Raw genomic sequence first — 10,979 nt, 5'->3', positions numbered from 1 at the left:
GCATTCCTGGCGGTGCCAAAGAACTATCTTGTTAGACAAAGCAGATTTGGTGGTCCATGCAAAGCTAACCTTACTGTTCAGGTCAGCAAATCGGTTAACACACAAAAAATTGTACTTGTGATAGAGACAGTGACAGAGTCAGTCTTTGACTGACGTACACTATTTTTTTTAACAAATTATATTAGTGAAGACATATAAGAAAATATATCTATTTTAATGAGGGTATATATTATTTAGGTGGAGATTTAAGTGTAAAATTTTAAAATTTTTAAAGATAATATTTTTTTTTAAAAATTTGAGTGGAGACGGCTGCCCTGTTCATTTTCAAGTGGCTCCATCCCTAGATAGAGATAATAGGATACAAATGTACCTATAGTTCAGGATGCTATGCCTCTTGTTCGACAGCATCGACAACTTAGTTGTGGAAGGTGGTGGAACCCTCAATGGCAATGGAGATGTGTGGTGGAAGCAATCTTGCAGAAAACACAGATCACTAGTAAGTCCCACATTGCATTTTATTTTCTAATGTATGTTTTTTTTTCCCCTCTCTATTCATATGCTAACTTCTTCTTCTTCTTCTTCTTTTTTTTCCCCCTGTATTGCTAATTTGCAGCCTTGCTTTGAAGCACCAACTGTTTCTTCACTTCATATTTTGCTCTCTTATTGTTTGTTCATTAGAATTGAAATGTCTACTTTTGGTGATATCTCAAGCTAATTTAACCTTTCATAAATGCGAGAATCTGGAAGTGAGAGATCTCAACATCGAAGATGCACGGCAAATGCAAGTTGCCTTCGAGCACTTCTAATCTCCATGTAACTGCGCCTGAGGATAGTCCCAACACCGATGGAATTCATGTTAAACATACTCAAGACATTCAGATCGATAATTGTGTTATAGGAACGGGTATATATATATATATATCAACGTTTATAACATATTTATTATAACATCTTCAATATAGTACTAAAGTAAGGTGTTGATGCCAAATTTTAGTATTAGTATTCGAGTACAAAAATCACTCTTCAAACGCAGTGCTATAGCATATGTAAAATAATTTTTATTTTGATTACAATTAGTTGATAAATTGATTTTTTTCATTCAACCATTTGATTGCCTAGTCGGTGATGACTGCATTTCTATCGTGAGCGGACCGCAAAACGTGAGAGCAACAAACATATAACATGTAGGTAAAGTTGCATTATATCTTCTAGTTTAACTTTATCTAAATTTACTAATTTGTTTTATTAATATGACTTCTTGGTTCATTTGTCACAGTATTGGAAGCTTGGGACATGGAAATTCGGAAGCCCATGTTTCAGACGTGATTGTAAGAAATGCCAAATTCTATGGTACTACAAATGGAGTTAGAATCAAGACTTGGCAAATTGACGAAAGTCGCGCTACGGCGGCGAGATGGGAGGCGCCCTCGGCGGTTGACGAAAGTCGCAGATCTGATAATAGAGACACTATCGTCATCAATAAATACGCGACTAGTTGAGGCTCAACAACAAGATGGGCAGAGACCGATGAGAGAGAGATGGACGGTGAGAGAGGATAGCATCTGATTTTGGCGATGCCGAAGCGGCGGCAACGGGTCTGGGCGTCGACGTGGGAGCTATGCCGCTGAACTGAGGGGTGGGTTGAGTTGAGAGGGCTGGTTGTGGGGCGCGTTGGGTCGCCGACGGGCGATGGTGGTGGTGCCATTGGAGAAAGAGGGGTGAGCAGGTATAACATAGTTGAGATTTTTTCAAAAAAAAAAAATTATTGTTTTTTTTTTAATTTTTTTTAATTTTTAGTGTTTTATGTAGATTAAATTATTTAATGCTTTTAATTAATCTTTAACAACGTTAGCAAAACCGTTTAAGTTAATCGATGGAAATGGATGGAAAGGAGATTTTGAATTATTTTCTATACATCAGGAGTATTTTGAACTATTTTAAAAAATTAGAGGCACTTGTAAGAGACATTTATGAAATTAATCCGTTCTGTAAAATGCAGGGAGGTTCAGGAAGTGCAAGCAACATCAAGTTTATAGACATTGAAATGCATAGAGTGCGCAATCCCATTATAATAGACCAAAACTACTGCACTGATCGGCAGAATCCTTGCAAAGAACAGGTAAAGAATTTTCCTACTTCAAAATCAATCCTTTTCAGCCTCTTACAAGCTTCACAGAAAATTGTTGGAACTGTTAATTAAACTAATATGGTTGGTTCTAATTTTAATTATGATATTCAACAGGGCTCAGCGGTTCAAGTGAAAGATGTGCTGTACCATAACATAACAGGCACAAGCACTTCTGATGTTGCCATTAGGTTCGATTGCAGCAAGAGCTTTGCGTGCGAAGGGTTCGTGTTGAGAGGTGTTGACTTGCGACGCAGCAAAGGAGACGCAGCGGCTGAAGCTTTCTGTGACAACGTCAAATTCACCGGCATTAACGGACATGTCTCCCCGATGTGTCCTCATTGAGAATATGTCACATGTCTTTAGCTAGTTAGCCGTTCTTTAGTTTTGCTTTTTTTTTTTTTTTTTTTTTTCTTTCCATTTCATTTTGGCATCTTCTAAACATGGGATTATTATTATTCATCTTATTTTAACTTTCTTCTTGCTTCTTCTGTTTTATAATAATAAACACTTCGCAATTCTGGCTCTGCCTATCCATTTGACCCTGAAGGCTTTTCCACTTTGACCCTGAAGGCTTGAATAGAGCAAAAGCTAAATAAGTAAATATGAAAGTAGGCCTTGAATATCATTTTCTAAAGGTGGAAGTATGCTCAAAAGGAAGATTAACCATAAATATCGTTTCAGTGTCATATATATAAATACACAATCAAGTATAGCAGAAAACAGAACCTTTATATATATTTTTTTTCAGTTAAAATATATTACACATGTTGTTCTTGTCTCCTATGATGTCTAAGAAAAACCAACTTTATTGATTTCCAAACATATCATGACAAGATAAATATTACCCACCCGGAGGAGAGAAATTCAAAGCTCTACACCACAAAGTTTGCTCACGTATATAGACAGTTATCGGAAGGGTTCAATGGGTGCAGATTCCTCGAGAAAAATGGCAGCCTCGAAACATTCTGCAGCTTCTATTGATGATGAAGCACTACCCCTGGCTTCATAGAATAAGCCGAGATTGTACCACGCAGAATGATTCATTCTATCAAGCCGTAGCGCCTCCATCAGAAAGCTTCGAACAACTGTTTCCGATTGGTTGCCGAGCTTCCTGAGAATCTTGGCTGTTGAGATCAAGCTCGCAACAAGGGTGGGATCTATGTCTAACGCGCCTAGAAAAGCTTTTAGAGCTTCTTTGTAGAGGCCCTTGGATTCGTATAAAACACCTGTATAAAAATGAACAGTTTAGTTATGGTTATGGGTTTTCCTAGACTTGGTCAAACCAGAAAGTAAACAAATCTGATTATTCTTCTCTTGGTCGTGTTACATCTTTCTGTAAACAAACCAGATTGTAATCTAAATTTACCTGTAACGTGCCATCTAACAGCCGAGTAAGAAGTGATGGACTTGGATTTAGAAAGACATATCTCAGCGTCACGCCATTGTGAAAGACTTATGTACATATAAGCCAGATCATGCCATATTTCCAATTCCAAACTTCTAGATCTTTGACCACTCTGAAGTTAGGGAAACAAAAGTGAATTAGTGATAAATTACTCTTTATAAGAAAATCATGTCACACTCACACTACCAGTCAAACAAGCAGCAATGTTTTACTATAAGTTAACATAAAGAGTGACATGATTAGATCATTTCAATATATCCATCATCCTCTTTCTCTCTCTTTTTTTTTTTTTGGCCGTAAGGTTATGTGATGTAGTGATGACCTTTGTCTTGTTCTCATCATCCATAACTCAAGTAAATACAGCTTTCTTTTTTTTATTTTTTTTAATTCGCACAAAAAGGACAAACATATGTAAGAAACTTTTCCTCGAAAGTTATTAATGGAATAAAACTTAAGGGAAACCACTTATATGACAAACCTTATATGACATCTTCCCAGGACCAAGATTTTTGTGCTGAACTTGAAGAACGGCAAGAAGCTGAGTATATGTCTCAATGGCCCTTCTCAAATGACCCTGAGCAATGTGAAGTTTGGCTTTGGTTCGCAACAGTTCTCCTTGATCCCAATTCCCCGTCTGATCCAAAGCAGCATCTATGACTGTCTCAGCATCTGCAAACCGTTTCTGAGCTGACAATACCCGCGCCAACAATAACCAACCCTTTACATTAGACCCGCCTTCCTGTTTAAGCATGTTCTTTGCATAAAAAAGTGCGGCATTTAATTTCCTCTGCTCGGCATTTTCTAGGCTGAGATGGTAAAGAACAATAGGGTCACTCATTCCTATAATCCTCCTGGCGGTTTCAAGAACCTGAAGTGCCTCAGATTGTTTTGACACCCTCTCAGAATCAGTAACAACTGCTTTGGACTGTGCTGAAAGAGAAGCGCCTAATAGATAATTGGCAGTACTTTCCAACTGATCACATTTACCATCCAAACTTTCCAGGGCTCGGCGAGCAAATTGTACCCCTTCATCTGCCAGATTTGGGTCTTCCCCAGATATCTTTGAGGCCATAAGTAGAGCTGAAGTACAGTTCGGATCCTCCCCATTACTCAACAATTTCTTCAATAGATTCAAAGCAACAAAGTCCTCACCTGCTCCATAATAACAAAGAGCTAGCGCGTAATACCTTTCTTTTCGATCAATAATACCCGGAAGCAGTTCTTCCACTTGATTACCCAAAGCTTTGGTATCCCCAGAAATAGATAGAGCAAACGAAAGGTGGTCAAAGATTGAGGGATCCCATTCAATTCGCTTTAAAGAGACTTTTCTTAGTAGTATCATAAACAGAAGTATTGCCTCTTCTAAATTGTTTCTAGGTACAAATGAACTGTCCATTTGGGAACGGAGGGTTGGGGGACTTGCTTCACCTCCACTGTAGAGAAGAAAAATAGCAAACTCTTTTTGGATCCCAGCAGTCGTTTCGGTATCAAGATTCCAAGGATGGAGTAAAGCCTGTCGGTATGACAAGATTGCTTCGTTTGGACAATCCGCAAGTTTCCATAATTCTGGGAGCAACTCGACGACCTTAGCTAGAGTCTCCTGCAATTTACATTCAGCACTGAAATGTTCAGGCAAGCCTTCTGGTAAAGAAGATTCAACTATGTCCAGAATAACTTTGCACGATTCAGCCGCTTCTGCAGAATATGATTGGAAATTTACATTATTAGCTTTCAAATGTAGTTTGATTATCATGTAAAGCTTATGAATTATTTCACATTTTATCTCTCCTTTGAGAACAGGGATCATCTGATTCAAAGTATCAAAACAATAAAAAGTAATTATATTTTTATTTCCAAGCCATGCTAGATACTGTTACAGAACCCACATTTCCCATCCGAAGTAGCAGGATCCAAGTTATTGTAATGAAATAATTTATTCATATTGCAGGATCTTTTCTTCTTGTGCTAATAAAAAAAAAAGTTAGTAAGAAAAGTCTAACTTATTTGAAAAGCACGTATTATATAAAGATAATATAAAAAAACTAACTTATTTCAAAAGCATGTATTATATGAGACAATATACTATTACTTGGAAACAAAAGCAATTTCAAGAACACTTTGCGAGTTGTGACACAAGAGCCTAATGGAATCATAAAGTCCCATCTCATACAACCAACTGGAAGTACTAAAAGATTACGAACAAGTGCAATTGCATCCTATAATTCCAAGAATTTGAAGCACAAGATTAAAACATTATTAACAGAGGACAAAAAGTACCTTTGAACCTCCCAAGAGCCTGCAGTGATTTTGATTTGAGAAATATAGCCTCCAAAAGTAAAGTGACAGCATGTATAGACAATGGAGGGGTTGCAAAATTTTGAGAGCTTCTTCTACGACGGTCTCCTCTTCTAGCAAGGGTGGATTTTATCTTGGGTGCCACTGCAGATATGTCTATCCCCTCAAATACATGTAAAGCAGCTTCCACGTTTCCTTTCTGATACTCGTATCTTCCTAACAATGCTCTTGCTTCCTGCAAATCGCATAATGAGAATCCATAGCAACATTCTTAGATCATCAAGAAAAGAACCCACAGAAACATGTCTCTGCCTAGTTGAGACAGAAATGATATAAGCAGAATGATTGCCAAGTCAATCACTTTTAACATAAAAATGTATGAGAAACTGGCAGTACCTATGAAAGAAAGCTTGGAAAGTCAATGAAACATTTGAAACAGAACGATAACTATTTATGAACTTGGAATAGTAACAACGAAGGTCAACCATCACAAGACTGAAATAACAAACAAGTGCACTTTCACGTGGATGTTGACAAATAGGTTTCACATGCAATTTGTTTAGCTGCATTTTAACTCCAGTCCACATTCTTGCCTAATGTTTCTTCCTGTAAGGACAGAAAGTATGCAAGACAAACATGATGCGGTGTGATCTAAAAGCAACACAGGACTCAACCAAATGTGAAGCGACCAATGATGTCCATTTGCTTTGTTATTTTTAATTTTTTGTATAATTAAACGAGAAATTCTGTCGAATCAATCCATGAAAAATATGAGACATTAAAATAGCTTGTGTCTATACTTGGATAACTAAAACCAGTTGAACAGTAGAAAACAACAACAATCTGGATCAGAATCTGTTTAATCACGACTATATAGTGAGAAGAATCAATTCAAGCTTTTAAAATTCAAATCACATGGGAATAATAAGGAGAATGAAGCAACAAACCTCGTAGTTCAAGCAACCACTCTCGCGCAGGGACAATTCAGCTTCTTCTATATTACCGGTGTCCGGTTTCTTTGCGAGCTCGGCAGCTCGTGAGAAGATCTCGCTTCCGTGATCGTCAATTGCAAGAGATTCAGATGAAGGGATCATTTCATTTGCCGCTCTCAACTGCTCCTCAGAGCATAGACACTTCATTATCTTCTGAAGGTTCCTCCTAATATCACTTCTCCTTCTTCTTCCCTTTGCAAGTCTATTCTTCCTCATGTTGCTTCACTAGGCCCCAAAATCTTAACCACCAAAATATCACCCACCACCAATAAGTTAGAACCCTTTTTCTAGAAATTGAAGAAATCCCACTAAACAAGTCCACTAGTAATAATTCTAAGATCAAATGTAAATAAGGTCAAACATTTACACAATAAAACAAAAAACATAATTCTAAGATCAGAAGTTTCATTCAAATTAAAAAAAAAAAAAATCCAACCCCAACTCCAGAAAACAAACAGGAAGCACAATTAACATTAAAAAAAAACAAAACAAAACAAATCAATTTGACTTTGTCACAATTATTGTCGGCCCAAAACCTAACTCCATTTCAGAATCACAATTCTCCTGTTAAAACCACAAACCCATGAATATTTCCAAAACCCCGCGTCAGAAATTCAACAAACACAAACCAATTTCAAACCAACTCCATATATAACTATTATCCCAAAAAAAAAAAAAAAAATCAACCCAAGTGACAATTCAATAACCAAGAAACCGACAGACCAACCAACAACTGAATAAATAAGAATTCAAAAGCACTCACCTTTTGTTTTTCCGAGAAGAAAAGCGAAGGTTTTGAGCCCACAAGGCATCAACAGAAACACCCATTTCTTTTTCCCAATCAAACCGTCCTTTAGAATCGTTGAATTAGTCCAAGTTTCTTTCTTCCTTTTTCTTTTATTTTCCCTTTCTTTCTTTTTCTCTTGCTCTGTTGATTCGGATGACAAAAACTGGGATCCTACGAACCTTTTCGTCGAATCGTGAAGAAGAAGATATTGGATGGGGGAGTTTAAAGAGTTTTTCGAGAAACAGGGGAACAACAAAAAAGGAAACACGATGGGGGTGTTCTTGCAAGAAGAGATTTCCTCTTGGGGTCCACTCGTAATATTAATTTACTGTTACCACGTGGGCTGAGGCCGATTCTGTGCCACGTGGAAGGCGTTTGTAACTCTTCTGCTGCCGTTAAACCGTTTTTTAACTACACCTTTCATAGAACCGACAAAATTCCTTACTGTTTGCTATGGTTGTCTTCTTTCAGTTCTTTTTTTTTTTTTTTTCCTTCTTTAATTTGTTTGTTTAAGATTCCTTTTTTGTTTCATACATGTGTAAAATATAGCACGTGCATGAAACACACCTTAAAAAAAAAAAATTTGATTTCATTTTCTACCTCTAGCTGTGCTCTTCTGTTATCCTTCGGCCGTACAAAATTATTTATGGATCTATAAATGATGATAGAAGTTTACACCGATAACCTCGAGCATTAAAAAAAAAAATAACAGCAACAGGTGATCAATATATATTTAAATAATAATAATGTTTCTTTATAATAAACAACAAATATATTTTTAGAAAATAAGAATTTCTGCTAGAAGATTAGAATAAATGAACTATTATTATTTTTTTACTTTTTAACCGACATTCAAAACTGATTGTACCAATAGATCAACCTATTAAAGAATGTCCATTATTAAATTTTATTTCAAGCTTTAGTACCTACATTCCTTAAAACCGCTTTCATGACTAAACTGTAATTCTTTTTCTTGATAATTTTTAGATTGTTCTTTAATTTTTGCATGAATGGTCATGGTTTTTAGTACTCGTGTTTTATGAACTTCTCATGATTTTCGCAGAATCCGTTTGGTTGGAAGATTCGTTCTCTAATTTAAATCATGGTTCGTTACAGTATTTTCTCTCACAAAAAACACACGTAAATCGAAAATGATTCTAATCTCATGGTTCTAATCCATGAATTAAACGGACTAATTTTCTAAGCACTTATCCTTTTGATAAAGTAGTCTATAAATCACGATCTGAAGGATGATTAGTTTTCAATCCAACCTTTCATTAACGATAACTTAATTATTTTTAGTTGTCGCTGCTTTTGGAAATTGATGGACTAAATTTACTAACAGAAAAATAACGATGAAGGTGTCAAACACAAAAAGTTAAATGAATTTAGAGGGCGTTGATCTACTTTTACTAACTCACTCCGTGAATAAAAACAATACTCATTCTCATCCTATTAATTCATATAAGTTTATGGAGATAAGGTGGGTCCCAGTCACGAGTTTAGAGCACTTACAGATACTCGTTTACTCGGTTAGTTATTTTTATGATACGCATAAATAAATAAATAGAAATAGTTAAAAATTGGAATGAAGGATAAAACATAATTCTGAATTTTCTCTAATAATAAAAGAGATTTTGGAGATCCAGCTGGTTTGCCCCGTGAACTGAAGTGGGCTTTGGACAAAGCCCGATGTATTATGGACCAAGTTTTCAGCTCAAAAGTAGCTGAGTATGCCTTCTGAACAAGGCAATTGGACTCAAATGATTCACCTTTGACTAACATTTGCAAATAATTGGGTCAAATACAAAAATACCATTTAAAATAATACTAAAATTTACGCCACTCAAATAAAAAAACAATGCACATTTCATCAAATCAATTAAAAATAAATAAATTTAAGTGGCACAAACTTGTATTTTGAATGACATGAACGTAAAGATAACAAAAAAAGATGGCAATATATGCAATTTTCTCTAACTTTTATTCAATCTTTGCATTTTTCATTGGTTTTACTTTTAAATTTCCTTAAAAGAAAAGGCAAGGTCCTTCGGAAAAAAAGGGCAAGGTTTGTTCTTGCTCCATGACACTTATTTTTAATGAGAAGACAATAATGGTGAAATTACTATAAACTTACAAGTTGAGGAGATTTCTAATCTTAATTTACATTTGGAAAATCTAGGGAATGCCCTTTTACGCATAATTTTTTATATAACTTTTAAATATTATTATATTATGTCCCTATTTTTCTTCATCGTATATCAATTTTAGGGTACGGATTTCTAAAAAGAATAAGGTATAAAACTAAAAGGATAAGTGAAATTTAAGAAATTCGCCTCTCTAACTCATATTGTAAAACGTAATGATAGAAATTGAGGGTATAAATCTTATAGTGTTTGAGAAAGGTTATAAATATTGTTCTTTTAATAAGAGGACATTACTCTAAATTCCTCCTTAAGGTGAAGAGGATGCAAGTCTTAGCATAAGGCCACTGTATACATATTTATTTTTGCTTGGGATACTTATTAAGAGTAAAAAAAGAACATATCATAGTTCCACATGTATATCTTAACAATAAATTTACACTTAATTCCATCATGAGGTGAAGAGTTTGAATCCTCTCACCTTAAAATTTAAAACAAAATAACGTATATTATTTAGTTATAATGTTAGCGTCTCTCTTTTTATAATATTCGAGTTTGAATCATCTTTATTCACAGTTTGACATGTGAACTCGTACTTTAACAGAAAATAAGATAATGAAGTTCACGTGTTAAAAAATTAATGTAGAAAGTGACAAAAAATGACAAAAAAGTGACACTAATATTTCTCTTTATTTATGTTATTTATTTTAATAGAGAGAAAATAATTTCAATCAATAAATAATATGGTGTAGTTGAGACAGACTGAGTTTGAGTGTCAATCTTCGTGTCAAGAATTCATTAGTCAAGTACCAACTATCTAAGCCAGCCAATAATTAACTCTAATCTCCTATTCCCATAAGGATAAGACATAAGATATCCCCTACAAATTAGAGGGAAAAAATGAAGAAAAAAAAAAAGATCATGAAATTAGGATTAAGAATGCATACGATTACTAATAGTCTTTTGGAGTCTGATCCTATATCAAAGAGGATTCCATTTTAAGATCGGCTAAATATGGAACTGCTTTTTTGGGGAACAAATAAAAACTCTGAATAACGTTATTTAATTTGTATTATCAAACAAAGTACTTAGATTTATTGTGGATTTGAAAATTGCAGATAAAAAAATTCCGTGCTTTTGTTTCGTTGATTCTATTATTTGTTATTTTGTATTCGTCCAACGACAAATTAAAAAGGGAGGGTATTTTTGTCATTTAAGCAACGTGGCA

The 10,979-nt window shown here is 35.0% G+C and overlaps 1 protein-coding gene across 2 annotated transcripts; it reads right to left on the bottom strand.

The window, feature by feature from the left end:
- Window positions 1-2,516: 2,516 nt before the first annotated feature.
- On the bottom strand, window positions 2,517-7,844 carry LOC21389384 (protein NPGR2). 2 transcript variants are annotated; one of them, XM_010094774.2, is made up of 7 exons: window positions 7,584-7,844; window positions 6,776-7,059; window positions 5,811-6,063; window positions 4,012-5,228; window positions 3,495-3,645; window positions 2,978-3,354; window positions 2,517-2,699 (listed from the first exon to the last, which is right to left on the bottom strand). In XM_010094774.2, exons 2-6 carry the CDS (start codon window positions 7,034-7,036, stop codon window positions 3,035-3,037), a joined length of 2,202 nt encoding a protein of 733 aa, XP_010093076.1. In that variant the 5' UTR covers window positions 7,037-7,059; window positions 7,584-7,844; the 3' UTR covers window positions 2,517-2,699; window positions 2,978-3,034. The 2 variants fall into 2 exon arrangements, with proteins under 2 accessions (XP_010093076.1, XP_024019166.1); XM_024163398.1 differs by having other exon boundaries at window positions 2,517-2,692.
- Between the last annotated feature and the right edge of the window lie 3,135 nt (window positions 7,845-10,979).

This window comes from Morus notabilis, unplaced genomic scaffold (genome assembly GCF_000414095.1).
Source record: "Morus notabilis unplaced genomic scaffold, ASM41409v2 Scaffold267, whole genome shotgun sequence".
Lineage (NCBI taxonomy): Eukaryota > Viridiplantae > Streptophyta > Magnoliopsida > Rosales > Moraceae > Morus > Morus notabilis.
The sequence above is the reverse complement of the archived record's forward strand: the minus strand, read 5'-3'. Positions and strand labels throughout refer to the sequence as shown.